We start from the raw sequence: 19,551 nt of genomic DNA, 5'->3' as shown, positions 1-19,551 counted from the left end.
TGACGAATTAAGGCAGCTTACATATTATGGCAATAGTTTGATTGTATTAAGTATGCAATATATATATATATATATATAATATACTTAGCGTTCTCCATCTACTTTCTATTGTATAATCTGTGATTAAGAAACGACTTGCTTCAGCTTGTAAGTTTTACAACTGCCAACTGTCAAATGTCAAGTCATTTTTAAGTCAAGAAATAAATGAACGGTTGCGTTTAAATTTTTAAAACATTCAACATCACAAACTGCAAGTTTAAACTATATAGTATTAAGTTATAGAAAATAGGTATTGTAGCATAAATTAATTGAGATTTATTTTATAAATATATTTTGACAAGAACGCTGTAAAATGAATCAGTGTGACTAAAACAAGGTAAGTTCAATTTTACATTGATACTACATGTCAGTAAATAAAAATATACTAATTAAAAATCCTATTTAACTTTTGAATTTGTGTCATTAGTGCTTTTCTTAAGCGTATCTATTTTTGAGTTTCTACTGGCTAATTATTAGAAATAGGAAAATGAGCTAATTGAAATATCCATAAAAAACTAATCATATATGTTAACAAATTTCCTATACAATATTTTTGTTACAGCAGGAAAAATGTCGAAAACAAGTATACCATCGCCGGCAAGATCTCACGGTGCAATCACGCCCCGAAGGGTCCGACTTCCGCCCAAAAGAACTCGTAGTTTAGCGTCTCCAATTTTGAAACAAACTCCACGACTCACAAATATTATGGAGGATGCCTTTCAGTGGTCTCCATTACCCCAGAGACAATCTATATTAAATGATGACACTGATATTCAGGAACCTTTACGTAAGTTGGTCCAGCTATATTCATTCATGATAGGAATAAGCCGTTGCCACTTACCTTCAAGGCTTTGCCTTTTAAGACTTGGAGATAAAAACGAGGCAACAGTTCAGTCTCGTCAGTTAACTTAATTCACCCTTTTATACAAACTGGATTCAGATTACATTATCTTTAATAATTGTATTGCTTAAAACTTATATTATTGCCATTAATAGAAGTAGAGTTATACTGTAACATTTCAAGTAGGTTAAACTTGTTGTAAGTTTTTATTGAAAAATATTTGATGTTTTTGACATTCATAGCCTACTAGATTTCATATTAATTTCAGGCAAAAGTTGGTGGAAAAACCTTAATGAAAATTCAAGAGATATGCAAGAATTGTATGAAAATATGAACCCTCCAGTAGCGAATAATGTTTTAGATGATATCAATATAGAACCATCAAGGTAAGATTGATTATTCTCATACCAAGTATCTACCTTGTTATTTTATGTGAAACAAACAATATTAAAAGATTAAAAGCCCCTTTTACCAGTGTGTAACTTAGGCCTTAGTTTTAGGATATTCTTTGTATGCTTGTTAGATAGATTTACACAGCCATACACATCACTTAAAGTTAAGTTAAGTTTTTATTAATTATATTGCTACATGTTAAATTAAACTATGTATTCCCACCAACTCCTATATCTATATCATGAGCCATGATGCTGTGATAATATTTTTTTCGATTGGCCAAAATTTGCTATTGTTTGCTAACTTAATGTGAGATTTACTTTACAATAATTGCCTACATATTATTTATATGTTGCCAGGTATAGGACATATTCTGACAACACACTTTATTTGTTATATTCACTCCACATTTGTTCCAGCCCAGAAAAAGAATTCTCTATAGAAATACCAGATAGTAGTGATGGTGAATCCATTCAAAGCATTGCAACCCCTCAACGGAAAAACATCTTTTCACATAAAGAAAGCACAAAACAAAACTATTTTAAAAATATGACTATCGTTCAACAAAAAAGAAAATATTCATCACAACAAAGTTCTGATTCTGACGATAGCATAAACATTGTGCCAAAGAAAATTTTTAACTACACAAAGGACAAATCTATAGAAATGCTTCCGAAAGAACTTTTAAAAAACCTTAAAAAGGATCGTGCAAATACCTCTTCCTCCAGTATTGATGTGCCACTAAAATGTAGAAAATCCCATAATTTGTTTGGTAAAGAACCAAAAACAAAACCCAAAATCTCAGATATGGGTTTAAATAATGTACCATCTGCCTCAGATGTAGATATGCATGAAATTTCTCCAAAACAAATATTTACTTTTAATAGAAGGTCTAGTGTGAAACTACATGTTAGATCATCGATTCAAAGTGTTATTGATGAAGATTGGAGTAATCCTTTGCCATCATCAACTATGATAGGAAGTATGTCAGATGAAGAGACTCCAAATCATAAAAAAATTAGTGAAAAATCTGTACATTTACAAGAAATCCAGAACAAGTCTATAGATCAAGAGAACTCGTTGGATAATACACTAGTTCGTGACAACAATGATATTATTGAAAATCCAAACCTTAGTAAAACACAGTTACAGTTGAAGGATACATCAGCTGATCATAATGAAACACTTGTAAATCAAAGCATCAGTAAAAACAACAAATCACAGTTAAAGGACACATCAGGCAATCATAATCAGACACATTTTAATAAAAGCATATTTAAAGAGACTGAAAAATCTTTTAAGAATAGTAATAATAATCAGATACAAAATGATAAAAACTGTAATACTAGCATTCCAGCAAATATTGAAAATGAAGGTTTAGGAAAAGAACACTCAAATATGACATTAAAAGACAATACAAGAGTATCAGAAGGAACATCTAATTCAAGTGTGAATAATTCAGGATGGGACTCTCATAGAACAACTAGAAAAACAATGAGACAAACGTTTGGTAAAGATTTCACTCCTAGAAAATCATTGAGAACTCTTGTTATGGAAAAAACCGCTAAACGTCATACTGTTGGAAATTTCAGAAGTCAGGATATTTCAAAAAAGACAAATATATCCAACATTTATCAAACAAATAATACTCATAATAAAACGGAGCCAGGCAAATATTTTAATTATAATGACCCCGCCGATGAACCTCCTGAAACTGATGACAATAAATCCATTAATGAAGAAAGTCAGATCAATGATAACCTCAATATTATTGTTGAAATTAATAATGAAATTGAAAAACAATCCGTGGTTGAATTAAAAAACCAATTGGTTAATCAAGAACAACTAGCAGAACCCAATGATAAAGATGAAACAATTAATCAAATGTTCAATCACGAAGGGGAAATTTATAAAGAATCGTCAAATTATGACGAAGATGATCAAATAGCTGATCAAGAGGAAATGGTAAGTAATAACGACGATGAAGCTGAAAATAGATCAGAAGAAAACGATGAGGTAGAACAATTTACAAATGATGAACAAAATCAATCAATTGATCAAGAACAAGTAGCAGAATCTTACAACAATTATGAAGCAGAAAATTCAACAGACGTCATGAATCAGAAAAAAAAATTGGATTGTGCAAATGCTAGCCAATCAAACGATGAAAAACAAATGACAGAAATAAACAATGAAGTTGGAAATCAAACTGAGGAAGATGAAAAATCAGAAGTGGTAGTAACTGATGATGAAGCAGAAGATGTTTTGCAGGAAGAATTGAGAGAAACTACAAGTGATATGCCTAATGAATCGTATGACAAAGAACTAGTGGCAGAAACTGATCATGAGTATGAAGATGAAAATATATCAGGAGGTGAACAGGAAGAAATTATAGAACCCATTAATGACGCAAATGAATCAGCTTGCGAAGAACAGATGGCAGAAAGTAGTTACGATGAGGACACAAATCAAACAGAGAACGAACGAGAAGAAGATGAAGTTGAAAATCATTCTGAAGACGAGGAACAAGAAGAGATAATACAATCCGATAGTGAACAACAAATAGAAGAGAACGATGACAGTGATAACCAATATAACAATAACGCAAGCAATAATGATGAAATGTCAGAAACTAACGATCAAGATAGTTATGCCGAAAAAACGAACAATCTACTTAATGATAATGAAGATATTAGTCAGATGCCTCAAGCCAATTCTACAGAATATCCCATTTTTGACAGCACACAGGCTAAAGAAGCTTCAAAAAAAGGCGTTAATAGACAAAAAATGGCAGAACTTATTGAGAAGATAAGAGTTGAAAATGCTGAGAAGAAAAAGAGATTTGTAAGTTTTTATGTTCATATTTTTATTTTAAGAAAAAATGTTTATACTTGTCTATTACGATTACTTAGAGTTTCTCTATTACTCATAAAGATTGTTATCTCTTCTAAGACTTTAATGTAAATTTGTCGTCGGAAACATAACAGTTATTTGGCGATTGTCTATATCTTCGATTTGGTACTTGACAGGACAGAAATTTCGAAAAACTTGTCGATTGAACCTGAAGATTTACTATTTGTGTATTTTTTGTTTTTCCAAATCAAATCCAACATTACTCCAAAAGACTTTTAAGTATTTTGTGGCAACCATTGGCTCGGTAGAAAGTTTCTCTACACCGCGAAAACTCGATAGTTAGATTTTACATGTTACATTAACTAATTTATCGGTCTGTGGATGACGGAATTAACTACTTTACAATTTACAGGAAGCGGAAGTTTACGATTGGCGCAAAAATTTAAAGCCTCAAAACACAAACACCTTCTTCAAAGTACCACAAAAACCAGCCATCAAGCGACCAAAACCTATAGGAAATAAAAAGGTCAAACCTGCCGATAAAATGTTCTTTAATGTGCTTCCACCAGAGTTCTTTGAAGACATTAAATATAAGCCTCCAAAGAGGTTTCAACCGAGAAATGCGGCTTGGGCAAATAAGCATTTGTACACATTTTTGGAACAGAAACTGGAGCCAAAGTAAGTTTTTTTTTAATTTTTTGAAGTGGAAATAATTAACCGTCACATTTTTCCGTTACGAGCCATCTTTTTCTTTCCACGGTTGATTCGACCAACAATTCGATAGAATTATAACAATTAATGAAATTCTGTATAAATCTTAGTAGTAATAAGGTAAAATAAAATTATTGTATTATTTGTATTCATATCTATGATAATAAAAGCCTTTTGTTAAACTAATCTAATTTAACTTCCTATAACCAATTTCTGTAAAGTTGCATATAGTAGATAATTTTTCGAAAAATAAGGTCATAAAGAAGTTTCTTACGTGTGTTTTTACACTTCTGTAACTTTAATATTTAATTTATAAAAAGATTATTTTATTCCAAAAACTCATAGTTCTAAAGGAGTACTAAAAAAATTTGACTTCTGCACTATTATCTTCGAATGTACATTAGCCAGTCTGTGGAAATTTATATTTTATTTTATACCTTCTTTGCTATTCCTCTCATTGTTCTGGTAAGTTTATTGTTATGTTAGCCGAATTGGTTTTGATTAATCATTATTATTATCTTGGTTGTATTATAAGGTTTGCACTGACAATTCTTTGCAAATTATTTTTTCCCTTAGTACCAACCTAAGGTCGTCCAAAATATTATGTAATATTTTTCTTTTGATGGGTTTAATATTGTGTATAGGTGTCCATTCTCCGAAATGCTTGGTTTGAGTCCCAGAGTAAAGATATTTTGTTTAGATGAAGGCTAGTCATTTGTATGGGGTCATTATAATGTGGAATTTCTGTGTAATAAATGTTTTTCTTATAGATATGATTATAAAGCCCGCGTTCGTGCCGAGAAAATAGTGGAAATGATATACAAATTCACTCAAGACATAAGGCGCTTAGACGTAGCTCCTGAACCGGCAGTTACCAATTTGAAACTAGAGATGGCGCGCCTCAAAATTATCGATACACATTTTGACTTTTACGAATTTATTATCGACTTTTTGCCACAAGATATACGTCATAAGGTATACATAATTCATTTAAAAGCTATTAAGCAAAGTTAAATTGTTCATGTGAAGGTTAAGTTTAACGATTTTTTTTTCTGCTGAATTTTTCTGTACCCAATAGTAAAACGTTTCGTGACCACACCCAGTGACTTTTACATTACCTAAAACTTACCATTCGCGACATAATACTTGAACGCTCCCTAATGTTTGTGTGTATGAATTGTGATTTAATTAAAAACCCGTTTTTCTGTATTTTTTAAAATAAATTATAATGCCCACAGCATTTTATTGTATACAAATACATTACATTTTCATACTATGCAATTCTTTTTTTTCAGGTGGTTCCTAGCGGCGTTAACCTCATACCTTTACCTAGACCCAGTGTATATTCTAGTATTGTGACTCAAACTAATTGTTAATCAATTTATTGTAATTGTCAATTTTAAGTTGTTTTCAGTTTAAGATATGCTGTGCATTTAAATATAAATAAATATCTACACGCGTATTACAAGGTATTTTTAGATCCTTAAAAGTTAATAAAAAAACAAGATTCCTACTGTATACACGACCGTTACAATAAAGCTATAAAATCTTGTTTGATGTTATTTTAATCTAATTGTGTTTTTCTTTTCAAATTACGTTAATAAATAAATTGTAAATTTAGGATACGAAGAAGTTCTAAATAAATTATAATAAACGAACGGGTTTTTTTGCAAAATAGCCAATATGTAATCTTACATAAGTATACAACAAATTACAAGTCAAATTTATCTTCCTTCGGTGTTTTGAAATGGGTTAAAAATTATCTGTAAATTAAATATGATAACACAAAATATTTTTTCTAAGACGTTTTTCAAACAAGTAGAAAGTTCTAATGACGTGATTAATGCTTCTGCTGCTTAACACAACTAAATCTCTTCTATTAATATTTTAAACATATTTATTATATTAAGTTATAAACATTACATAATATTGGCGTTTTGTCGTATTGACTACTGACATCAAATCGTCTTAGGAATTCCAAATTCAATTTTCTACAGCAATTTATTCGTGCATTTGTTGTTCGAAAGCCATGGTTCATTTCATTTTCCAAATTGGAGGAGCTTCATTGGGAAATTGTACAATATCTACCGTACTCATACCTACCTAAATTAGCCTAAACCTAAAGGTACCTAAATTACCTTTTTGGCAGTCGAAACCGCCTTTAAAGATTTTATTGATTCTCGACCGAATGGTGTTTTTTTAGTAAAGGGATCAATGAACTAGCTATAAGTGCACCGATAGCAATGATTCATTAAATACATATATGTATTCTATATAAATAAAATAAAACTTTTTTCCTCCAATATCAAAACGCCAATTTCATATGTAACGTCCTAATATATAGTGAGTGATTTTTATAGTAAGGGATAGATAAAAAAACAAATTTCTGTTAAACTAGGACTGTTTATTTCGAAAATAGGATACAAATGTACACTATGTTACACTGATGGAGCACCATACACGCTTGAAACTAACTTGGGGTCACATTCTTGCAGTCGTTTCCTATCACTAAGTCAAAAGATATAAAAATGCTATAGGGTTGTGATTATAGGAACTCACTAGGTACCTAAGAAATGCCTTCAAAATGGGGTCATCTATTATCGACACCAGTCAACGTTTAATGTCGAAGTGTGAATAAAGAAACCCTAGAATTTTTAATAAGTAAATATATTATGGTCCATATTCGCCAGCCTGGGCTATGCCAATGGAAAATGCATTATTATAATTAATTTGCAATAATAATTTTCTACTAAATTATATGGAACAAGTCTATAAATGCGAACGAAAACCTTAACATATTATAAACTAAATATACAATTTGTGACTCAAATACCGCACCAACCCTTACAAAATAATGATTATGCATAATGTGTTATAGTACTGGACGATATATGCACATGGACTTATGCAGATCCAAATAAACTTTATAGTAATTGTTTTTTTTATTTAACATTGGCTAAATAAAATTTACATGCTGACAACACTGGCGAAGCCCGCACAAACACCCAATTTTTACATTTATTATTGAGTTTTATATCTTCCTGTATAGAATAAACATCTGTCAAACGTGGCATTGGAAGCGTCAAGTTATTAAACAAATTCGCGTTTAAGTCAGTAAATCAAATTTAATAAATATTATTGTAGAGTGTAATCTGTGAATTAGTGTAATCTAAATATATTTTGGATTTGAATAAATATCTATTTGTTAAACTTTCTTTACCGCATACTAGACGAAATTTAAGGTGATTGTCGACATCAGGAGACTTTTCCTACGTTTGAAATAGATTCATAGATAATGTTCGTGACCCCAGAGCTGGTGCTTCCCTCGCTCAACGAATAAGTATCGCAATACAGCGAGGAAATGCTGCCAGTGTTAATGGTACACTGCCACAGGGACCAAACTTTTTAAAGTTGTTTTAATTTACTTTTTATTAGTTTTATTTTTACTCTGTAGGTTAAGAAAATTGTTAATTTATTGTAAAGGTTTAAAATCGATATGCATTTATCGCAGAGTACTCAAAATATATAAAATACATTTAAAACTAACTTAAAATTGATAAAAAATATTTAACCAAACTGTCCAAAATAGCTCTTAACCTTATGAATAAATGTAGTGCCTACACTATAAATGGGATTACACTGGAGTACAAAAAGGTATAAAATTGGATATATCATTGGCACTACTAAGACACAATTTTGAGGGTAGTTTTGATTAAACACTGGATAATACAAACAAAACTTACAACTAATATGAAAAACTAACGTTAAACAGTCTTAACAAAAACAATGGCCAAATCAAAGATTTTTTTGTATTTGGTCACCAAAATCTCAAAATTGACAGTAATTTTTAAATTAAATACATTTATATGGGACCTTCGAAAATTCCTTGACTTAAAATCAGCTTGGTTATATTTAAAAAAAAAAATTGAACCGAGCTTAGGCTAACCAATTCATAAGCTGACTAGTCTGTCAGACGTCAATGTCAAATTGAGAGCGTCAGTGTTTTAGTTAAATGTGTAATAAAGATTAAGGTTATATAGATACCGGCAAAATTCTTGAGCATTAAACAAGGGAGTGGGGGGAAAGTTTGCGCATCGTACAAGGCGCAGGATACACACGTCAACTGATTTACCAATCACGCGATCGACACGTCACTCTTCCACCGCCGCGCACCACCAGTGATACCTAAACATCGCTTCTGCGCAGGCTAGGACATTTGTTCAAGATATTTGCCCGTATCCATACGTTTATGAGTAAGAAATCGCCAAAGAAATATTTGAAGTCAAAGGCGCTCTTAATTAACCATAGTCAAGTTTAAAGAGCTGTCAACCCAAATGAAGTTTGACACATTTGACAGTGACCATGACGTAATGGTAGCCAAAGAGATGAGCCATAGACAACAGCACCTAAATTAGCGTTAGCGTTTAGAGTATTATAAAAAAAACATTTAGCTAGCTAAACTTAACTGGAATCACAATATACATATAACTTTAAATAACTACGGTTGTAGGAATCTGGCATGGTAATAAAAATTCATTAGCCATCTCACTCTTTTCTTAATAAATAGAAAAGGACATTCTAAAATTGATTTTGCCAAATCCCTACAACCAATAAGGTTATTGTGGAATAATTATTGCATGTAATAGCACTCGCGTCAATAAATTGCAAAATAAAATCGGATTATTTAATTAAAAACTAGAAAATTAACCACCTTTATGTGTACACAGTAATCACTGTCAAAATTCAAATTTAAAGTAGTTAGAATTAAATGTCTTTAAAGATCCAAATAAAACCTATCGAACTATTATATTTTATTTGAGAGATTTATAAAAATCGTTGAAATTTGAGACTGTTATTAAAAATTCTTATAAAAATTAGACCTTGACTATTATTAGATTTATATGGTTTTAATATAAAATGTAGACTAGTGTTTCCAACCGTGAAAAAAGAATGGTTGCCATGGTAACACTGTCATATGCCAAAATCCAATAAACTTTTGGCATACGGAAGTCAGACGTAGCGCTAAATCTCTTTTCTGAAGCATTCCCGTATATTAAGTCTACGTTCCATATTAAACTCAGAATGTTTTTTTTTACAATATGCTTATTAGAATATTGTAATAACTGCTAAACGTAAAAATAGCTTTTTGTCAGTAAAATTAAATTAAAACTCAGTTGAAGGAGTGGTCGTTATAAATTACATTAAATCGGCCAAATAATAATACATAATATAACATTAACCTGGCCTAAAGATGGGTAACATTACGCTGTCACTTTGACAATTTACTTGTGTTAATAAAATTTCTATAGACAAAAAGAAAAAGAGTTTAATTTTTCGGCCATTATACATTAAGTAGCAACACAGTTTTGTTAAAAATCAAGTAGCCAATGGCAATACTAATTCATGAACTCGATCCAAATCGCGCGACACAAGATAATACTAAAAGATTAATTAATTTAACAACATCAACCAAGTGTCAACTATCAGCTGTCAATGTCAACTGTCAACGCAATGTCAATCCGTTAGTAATCTCCGTAATCTCCGTAATCTCTAGTCCGTTAAAAAAACCAATTTTGTCAGTCTGTGGTACAAAATACTGAAAGCAATGCTTAGCGAGGTACACAAGGCATTAATTCAACATAATTGGCGGGGAAAAGACCAAAAACGCCATGAGGCCCGAGGCCTTGCCACCAACCCGCGTCTATTTGTTCTATATGAGTAATTATATCACCCGGATCGAATGTTATCTCGGATTCGTCGGCTGAAAAGAAAGTAAATATGTAATGTATTAATAGAATTTTGCTGCAAAGCTTTTTTTACGACTCGTCATTGTAATACAATCAACATGTATTACGTAAAAAAGTTGTTTAGTATAAGTAATTATCCTGATGCTTTGTATTTAAAAATTAAATACATAATTATTACAAAAATTAATAAGAGAAATATTAAGTTGCATAACCGTTCCCACTGTTCTTTTTTTAAGTTATAGGAGGCAAACGGGCAGGAGGCTTATGTAAAGTGACATTTACATAGCCAGAGGGCTCGCAAGTGCGTTGCCGGCCTAGAACCGGTCGGTTTTTTGCCTACATATAACATTTCCTGTTGAAATCATATTTTTTCCCATTCGTAAGACTACCCTTAGCACGGCTTCAGCATGTGACTCTCATTGTAGGTTCAACCTCAGGGTTGAGAGAATTGATAAAAGAAAATAGAAGGCAGTGGTCCGTTCCAAAGCCTTCCAAAACGGATTTTTTTAAATGAAATATGTAATTCAAAGACAATTAAGTAATATCCAAGACATATTTAAATAAAATCGAACAAAATAAAAACTCAATCAGTTTTAACCAATCTCCTCTTTTGTCTCTGTCTGATTTTGTTTTTTAAATAAAGGATTTAATATCTTTGTATTATACATACCGGCTTGATAATCATACAGGGCTCTTGCAGTTAGACCGGGGTCATCATCCAAATCTTCATATATCGAGCTCTCTTCCAAACCTTCGGGCGACACATCTGCAAAACCACAGCAAATAGTTTCAAAAAATTAAACCGTCGTCAAATATCAAAACTACTTAATCGATTTTGAAGGATCAAACACAGGACTGTTTCGAAGTGGAATATTAAACAAACATAGGTAAATCGAACAACAAAAATTTGCACTTACTTTACTAGTAAGTCTATTAATAAAAATATCTATGGTCAATAGTTACCTTCATGTGTGGCCCCATTTTCTTTTTTATAATTAACATTTTCAATCACCGTATTTTGTCTACTTAACTCCGCGTCACTATTTTTACTATATGGCGACCTCTTGATCGTACTAAACTTATTATCGGAATCATCATCATCATTTTCGTTCGAACTCGAGTAAGCCGGGTCGAAAATATCATTTTCCAGAATATTCTGTTTGATCATCGGCTCGCATTGCTTCAAATCTCTATAATCGAGATACTCTGTGTAATTGACAGAACTAAATGAGCTCGGTTCGTTTTCTGTGCTCGGACTAAGATCTGTTGGATCAATTATCGGTTCGTATTGTATCTGTGATGGTGTTTCCAGGCTCATCTTTATTTTGTCTATGTTCTTTAGTGGACTTTTTTGGTCTTCCTGTGAATCTGTGGCTTCCTCCTTGTCTATAGACAGCTTCTCTGTGGCTGGAGTTGGTGGTTTGCCTGTGGGTGATTTCTCTATGGGTGTTATATTATCTTTGGCTTCAAGTTGTGTCGGCGATTTTGGTGTATGAATCGGTGACGACGGTTGGGATGTATTTTGGGAGAATGCATTGATTCTTTGCGCTATTACTGAACTTCTGACCGGCTTTTCTGGAATATTTGATGACCTTAAAAAAATAAAATCTTTATTCAAGGATATTGAAATAGAAATACTTTTTCATTAATAAACAACAACATAACTTTATGGTTAGAGCAGCGAACAGATTTAATGAGTTGACTATTGACATTGACATGTTCGCCACGAGTGCCGTGACAGCAAGGAGAGCTTTGACATAAATCTATTTCGATCATTATAGATGATCGATCCATTGTCAACTAATTCAATTTTCTTTTTTATTCTAAAACCAAAATAATTGGTTTTATTTCCTGCTTATTTGAAGAAAAAAAACTATGTGAATATTTTAGATTTAATTGGCCCATATTGTTATATATATATACATCTATTTCTGTATTGTGCTGTTAATCTTCTTAATAAATAAATAAATAAAATTCCTCTATGTAAAATTGTTAAATTTAAAAAAAGAAGTTGTTAGTTTTAAAATGAAATTCAAAACGCAATTTCAATTAATATTCCGAATTTCCATATTGAGTTCCACGCAATTCAAAGTTCCTTAACAAAAACTATTTTTTATTCCTCAAATTCACTATAATATCGCTTATAAAATAACATTTCACAATATCGGCATCATTACAGACTAGCTCTGCTTATCAAACCACATTTTATTTCACCACTCACTTGTTATAAATCTGTCCCTGCGCAAGATTTTGCTGAAACATCTTTCTAGCAGCCGACGTCGAGGCGCCAATAAGTTCTCGAGCCTCAACTGATCGCTCACTTACGCTCGTCCTAGGCGCTTTATCTTGAGGAATATTTCTGTAATTAAGTGTTTCCAAAGTGAAATATTGGATATTTCATTGGACATACTTTGATGTCAAAATCATATCGAATCCATATAATACGGAATTATGTCTGGGATACAATAAATAATCGCTTTTTTTCTAATTTTTAATATATAAAACAGTAAAATAAATTAAAATGAATAATGATAATTTATGTTATGTCAAAACGAATAATAATTTGTATATAATTTAACAAAACTTGTATGAAAATATATGCATGTAACTGTAACAAGCAAACATTGAAAATTTCAGAAATAAAATGTTTTTAAACTGTCAATAATGAACCAATAAAACTTATTTGGAAAGAAATTTCCTTAAGTAATAGGATCTACAGCTGTCTACGAAGACCGGATTTTAAAAGTACTTACTGTTGTTCAACCTGCGCCCGTTTAGCGGCTTCACGTTCATCCCTTTTTCTAACTTCTTCCTCAGCTTTCCTCTTTTCCTATACATTGATAAAATTTTCCATTTTAACTCGAAAGAAAGAAAACCAAAAATAGTAAAATAAATAAAATTTCATGGCTTTGGTCTACGTTCAAGACTATTAAATACATATTGCATTATATAAATAACTTAAAGTTTTAAGATCTGCACTTATTTCAGTAAAATGGTATTACAATTTTTGTTTTTAGAAAGGAACTGCTTCTAAAGAGGATGCCAAAGTCATAATATTCTAAAACTACATTTTATTGCAATGAAACTCATCATGGCGATGCCAATTAGACACGGCTATTACCTTTAAAAAATATTTAAAATCAGTGCAACAAAAAAAATTACTAACTTGAAGTCATTATGGAAAAGATAAAAAATATATAGTAGTACATAGTCATCTCAAAATCCAACAAATATTAAAAAAAAATCAAATAATTTAAACAAAACTCACCTCTTCTCTTTGTTTTCTCTCTGCTTCTACCCTCTTTTTCTCCTCTTGTTCCTCTTTCAACCAGAACTGGTCCCGTTCCTTAGAATTAATTTCTTGTACTAAAAGAAAAACAAAAGTCAGGAAGTGATTTAAACGTTAGTCATAAAGAAGATAAACTTTGCTAATTGTTATGTAATTTCCATATTTTTTACAGCAACGGTGTAACATTGTTTTTTTTTTAAATCTAATTATTCGATTTATAATATTAAAGCGACACACTAATATGACTCACTCTTATGACATAGAATATAAATTTTCTCCTAAATTTTTAATCACGTCGTATAGCCGCTTGAAATTCAAAAAGGAGATTAGATAACATTAATTATAACCTCCTTGCTTATTAATCATCAATCGAAATGTTTTTATTCATATTTATGTACACTTATTAACGTTAATATTTAAAAAAAAAGTATTTAAGAGGACGGTGTTTAAATAATTCAAATATATGCAAAATCACAGACTATTATATATAAACAGACTATCAAAATTGTTTATCAATGGTACCTCTACGTAAAGTTTTCTTTCTTTTTTTAATTTCCCCTGCGACTCCCCGAGATAAAATCACTTCGTATCTCTGCGAATTCAGTAAGCTCATAATGGACCAGTTCGCAACACTAGTACATCACAAATATCGCTGGCGTAATGTTTACAATTAACACACAATGCGTTGGAATTATTGCATTGTTCTTGAAAATGGTAAACAATATTGTATATGAATCGAAAATCACAGTTTTACAAATGGAAAGTGATTCATAACGACCGCGTCGAACTATTTATTTTTAACTTTGTGTAATTCATTTATTTAACTCATTTACTTGACCACAGAAGAATGATCAAAGCAAAACTGATGAATGAAAATGTACAGACATATTTCTGTATTGCAAAAAACACCTTAACATAAAGCAATAAAGATGCTATTACAATTCAAGGTATTAGAAAAGATTTTGTAATCTTTATAACTTCAGTTGTAATAAATCTTTATCCACAAAAACATGATGTACCTTTACTTTTTGTAAGGGTAATGTGTCTTTTTATGAAATAGAAATAATTAAAGAAAACTAAAACTAACTTTTTCGTTTTTACGTTACATAACAGTTAAAGATTTTAAAACAATTTGGAAAGGCATATATAGCTAAACCTTATTACTTTTAAGTTGTCAGTGGCGGATTTACCAGCAACCTGAGTAGACTGGAGCCTAGGGCCGTAGATTTTTGGTCCCAATTTCTTTAGCTTCCTAATAGGAATCACGATATTGAGGATTTATGATGTTTTACAGATCAGCACCAAATTTTGCTGATAACTTTCCCCTCTCACTTGTCATTGTGTTAAAGAAAAGCTGTTTTAAAATGCTTACTATAAAGTTAACGATTATGTAGTTGAAAAAAGGGCCTGGGGGTAGTGCTAGTTTTAATTAATTTGCGATATTTGTTTTAAAATAAGTGTTGTTTGATGATTTTTACGGCTTTTTCTCTCGACATACATCCTCTGTCTTCTTTGCCAATGAGAAGGGGGATGTCTACCAATTCAAATTTAATGACAAGGAAGTGATACATGTATCCTATATTCCATAATAAACATATGTTATTGTATTGTACATTTGGTAACTTTCATATACTAGAATAAAACAGCTAGTTCGCCGCCCCCATCTGTGCTTCCCAGCCTCAGGCATCACTTTGTTTAAGTGAAAAAAACTAAAGTGCTGAAAAAGTATTTCTCTCTTCCGTCTTCTCCCTATCTACTTATACATATCAGTCCTACTACTGGTTAGAGGCTATAAACTGGATGGTTTGTGTAAAATTTTGTGCCCAAAAATTATTTTACGTGCAATTTCAACTTAACTGTTGGATTGGAAAAATAATTAATCGAGATATGAAGGCGTCACAAACTTAATTGCCTCTAACTTGAATATTTGTAATTGCGCCATTGTAACTCGATAAAATATATATGTATTGCGTTTTGGCTTTGGTGTAACTTTGAGTAAAAGTCAATAATATATTATAAGAAATCGTTCTACACGAAGGCTTGAATGGCTGTTAACTGTTAGGTCCATAATCTAATACATATCTCAAGACACAATTTTGTCTTTAGCGCTGTCAAATATGTCAAACTTCACACAGAAACTATTAATTTATGTATAATTGACATTCGTGACGGGCCTTAGAACAAGAACAAGATTCAAAGAAATTACTCAAATCAAGATCTTAAACAGTTGTATACATATAACGTTTATGCAATAAAAGTGCGTTCCAACTAACCTGGATTAACTTTTTGATAACTAGTGCCAATTGGTCCACTAGGTTGCTGCTCCTCATTTCTATTAGACTTAAAGTTAAATGCTGAACCAGCTTTAGCCAACTTGTCTAGGATTATTTTCTCATCCAGGTCATCTTCAGTCCGCGCATGAATTGTCGTATGGAATCCATTAAAGAACTGAGAGACATGCTTGATGTGATTGGCACACGTCCCTTTACGAACAGTTGGAGCTCCTTCTCCCTAAGAAAAATAATTTAATGATTAATTAATCAATGATATACTAAGATAACTTTGTTCCATGCCATGTTTGTAGCTCAGTAAACATTCTCTGACAATTGCTCAGTGTATATTTGAGAATTGATAAACATAAGAACTTATTTAACGGTGATTAGGTGATGAATTGGATATACTGTTAAAAAAATTAAAGAAGTCATAATGTGTATTTTATTATTTAGTTAAGTACCAAATTTTATATTAAATAAAATAAAAAATAAATTAAACTAAACATAAGGTTTCAGTTCTGTATCCCTCAATAGTACAGACACATTTTGCATTTGTAAAATTTATAATTTCTTTAAAGAAAGAAATATATTTCTACCAAAACCAGCCCACCTGCAAACCCATACAATATGGATTGGTATAACAGATGCAAAATTTTAGTAGTATTGAAATTAGCGAAATAATATATATATATATAAATGTATATACCTCAATATACTAGTACCCTAATATAAATGTGTTTTGACATATGAGCAGCTGAGAAAGTCATATTTTGCTTTTAGATATGAGAAATCACACAGTACACCAACAGACTACACCCGAGTCTGTTTCCATCGTTTAAGAAGCATTTTTTATAAGTTGGATTTGCGTTTTTTATTTATCGCACATTTGGAAAACATGAGCACATTTATTTTTATAGTTTTAGGTCCCATGAATTAAATGTCTTTTGAAATAAAGCTTGAAATCATTTTCTTATTCAAAAATACTACACAAAAATAACTGAGGTGGTTTTGGGTGCTGATTGATGGCATTTCCATTCATTTCAATTGCTATGAGATATGACCCAATTTAGATACAATTACAAGTTACAGATTTACGGAACTTAAATTTGTATGTTGTACCACTGTATTCTGTGTTGAACTTATATAAAAAAAAAATAATCCTACTTCAATATTCTTGCAACATGCAGATCATTTAAATAGGACATGATTCATAGCCTACAAGGGGCCTAAGAAGTTAATAAATTAAAAATAATTAAGATTAGTAAATCTTGATTAGTTATAATTGAGCCAATTCGTGTTTAATCTATTAATGTTCAAGGACAGTCTTTATAAGCTGGCATTTTAATTTTTATGTGACATATTATTTATATTAATACACTTAAAAAGTAATTAAGTATTGAGTATAAAGAATATGTTTCTGTAGTGAAAGCATAACACAGGCCGTGTTATGCTTTCACAGTTGCACTCTTATCATGAACAAATCTATATTTAGAACAATGACAAAGACACTGTATTTAACAATAACCAATAGTAATAATGGAGTATTCTGAATAATTTCACACAATATGTAATAAATAGTCATTTTTTTTCTATAGGCAAGTATTATCTGCTTTTTATACTTGCCAACCCAAAACCAATTTTCAATTCTAGAGAATTCAACCCAGAATATAACACTGAACTTTAATATCTAAACCACAAAGGTTAATTGTAAAAAGGTACTTTTAATTAAAGGCTTAAGTATCTACGCTGAAACACATAAGCACAAGGAAGTGTTTTTAATAATGTTTTTCCAAACCTCAACTAGCTATATAATATTTCCAAAATATTGCGAGAGTGACAACAAGCAACAGGGTTGTATTTCTTAATCATTAGAATATATGTAAACCTAATTTAATATAAAAAAAACAATATAAGATAATTATCTTATCTCACCTGCCAATTGATAAGCACATATTTTGATATTGTACTATTTGGAATGTCTACTTTTAAAAAAGCATACTGTATCTTGCCACTATTGAATTCATCAACAAGTTCAGTGAGACCTCCATCTCCTTTGCTGATAAATTTAAGGTCATTTGACATCCCATCATAACTAAATAGGGCCCTGGAAAAATTTATAGAGCTGATAAAGATAATATTTACTATTTATTTACAAGCACCTTTACCAAGAAAATAATATGAATGTAATCTACAAAATTTCAGCACAAACTAGGACTTGATACACTATTCAGCAAAATATAAACACTAATGTATACACTATATAACTTTGCACATAAAATTTTCATATGTTACATTTAAAATTCAACTTTCCATAAATGGGTAAAACCAATTACTCACCCTTTCTAGAACTCATAAGCAATGCAGCATAATCATCTGAAGTCTTTATTATACGGTATATATAAATTAAAAATTTACGAGAGTATGAGACCAATAGCTTAAAATAGGTATTAAATTATTGTAATAGTTTCATCCCACATTATTTACTGCATTCGTATGAAGATAAAGGGAACGGTTATGACTCCATCAGCTTACTAATATGTATTGTTTACTTAATTTATAAGCAAGTAAGAATCATTCAACTTACCAATCAGTTTCAGATTTCTCATCTAAAACATCTTTCCACGCCGCAAGAAGATCAGCCTTAAATTTGTCTAAGTTTATAGCCATTTTACATAATTTTTCAAATCAGAATTCCGCGTTACGCTACCTATATAACTACAGCGATTTGTCTTAGTCACAACTTTCAGATCGAATTTACTTAAATTTTCGATTTTCACGACCACGGACCAATGACCATGGTTTGACGCTTCGTTTGACAGTTTGGTTATAATGTTAGATGATGTGTTGTCAATTGTCTAGCGACAGCTACACCATATTGATACAGATTATTATAACTGTTTAATGTGCAACCGCCATAAAAACAAAATATTTACTTTTGTATAAAAGTTACAGATTGTATTAACATTTTATGTATAATTTCCAGACTATTTTATTTTACCTTTCGACGATAGTTTATATATGTCCCTAATGTTATATTAACGGATAAGCATTTTAAACGTACATAAATAAAAAAATTATATGACCCAATTGACCTAAGCAGTTTATCAAAGGATTAATTATAAATAAAACTAGTTAGCCTCAACATGACCCCGTCAATATGGACGAGGTCGAAAAAGGTGAAAACTAACTCCCCATAAATAAAAATATGTATTTCAACATTATAAAACGTGACACTCCTTAACAAATGCTTTGTGTATAATTAGGTCATCCCCAAAAGCCGTACGATATTTTACTGAAATCATACACAATATATCTATCCGAAAAGAGTAACAGTATTACAGTGTTCAACTGTCTCCGTGATGTAAGCAAGGGTAATAGGTAATAGATGCAGCATATGTTCGGCAT

General features: G+C 31.0%; 2 protein-coding genes across 3 annotated transcripts; one reads left to right on the top strand and one right to left on the bottom strand.

Moving 5' to 3' along the window:
• The first annotated feature begins 223 nt into the window (after nt 1–223).
• On the top strand, nt 224–6,388 carry LOC123709867 (MATH and LRR domain-containing protein PFE0570w-like). Of its 2 annotated transcripts, none has more exons than XM_045661457.1 (7): nt 224–376; nt 605–826; nt 1,149–1,266; nt 1,693–4,117; nt 4,539–4,804; nt 5,608–5,812; nt 6,133–6,388. In XM_045661457.1, the coding sequence occupies exons 2-7, from the start codon at nt 610–612 to the stop codon at nt 6,211–6,213; spliced, it is 3,312 nt and encodes a 1,103-aa protein (XP_045517413.1). In that variant the 5' UTR covers nt 224–376; nt 605–609; the 3' UTR covers nt 6,214–6,388. The 2 variants fall into 2 exon arrangements, with proteins under 2 accessions (XP_045517413.1, XP_045517412.1); XM_045661456.1 differs by having other exon boundaries at nt 602–826.
• Nucleotides 6,389–10,386: 3,998 nt separating this feature from the next.
• LOC123709689 (drebrin-like protein B) lies at nt 10,387–18,951 on the bottom strand. Its single transcript, XM_045661184.1, has 9 exons — nt 18,731–18,951; nt 18,079–18,250; nt 16,147–16,384; nt 13,853–13,950; nt 13,338–13,414; nt 12,806–12,943; nt 11,548–12,176; nt 11,255–11,350; nt 10,387–10,598 (listed from the first exon to the last, which is right to left on the bottom strand). Exons 1-9 carry the CDS (start codon nt 18,811–18,813, stop codon nt 10,447–10,449), a joined length of 1,683 nt encoding a protein of 560 aa, XP_045517140.1. The 5' UTR covers nt 18,814–18,951; the 3' UTR covers nt 10,387–10,446.
• Between the last annotated feature and the right edge of the window lie 600 nt (nt 18,952–19,551).

The sequence above is a fragment of the Pieris brassicae genome, chromosome 5, assembly GCF_905147105.1.
Source record: "Pieris brassicae chromosome 5, ilPieBrab1.1, whole genome shotgun sequence".
In the NCBI taxonomy this organism is placed as follows: domain Eukaryota; kingdom Metazoa; phylum Arthropoda; class Insecta; order Lepidoptera; family Pieridae; genus Pieris; species Pieris brassicae.
Note: the sequence above shows the minus strand (reverse complement) of the source record. Positions and strands in the feature narration are given on the sequence as shown.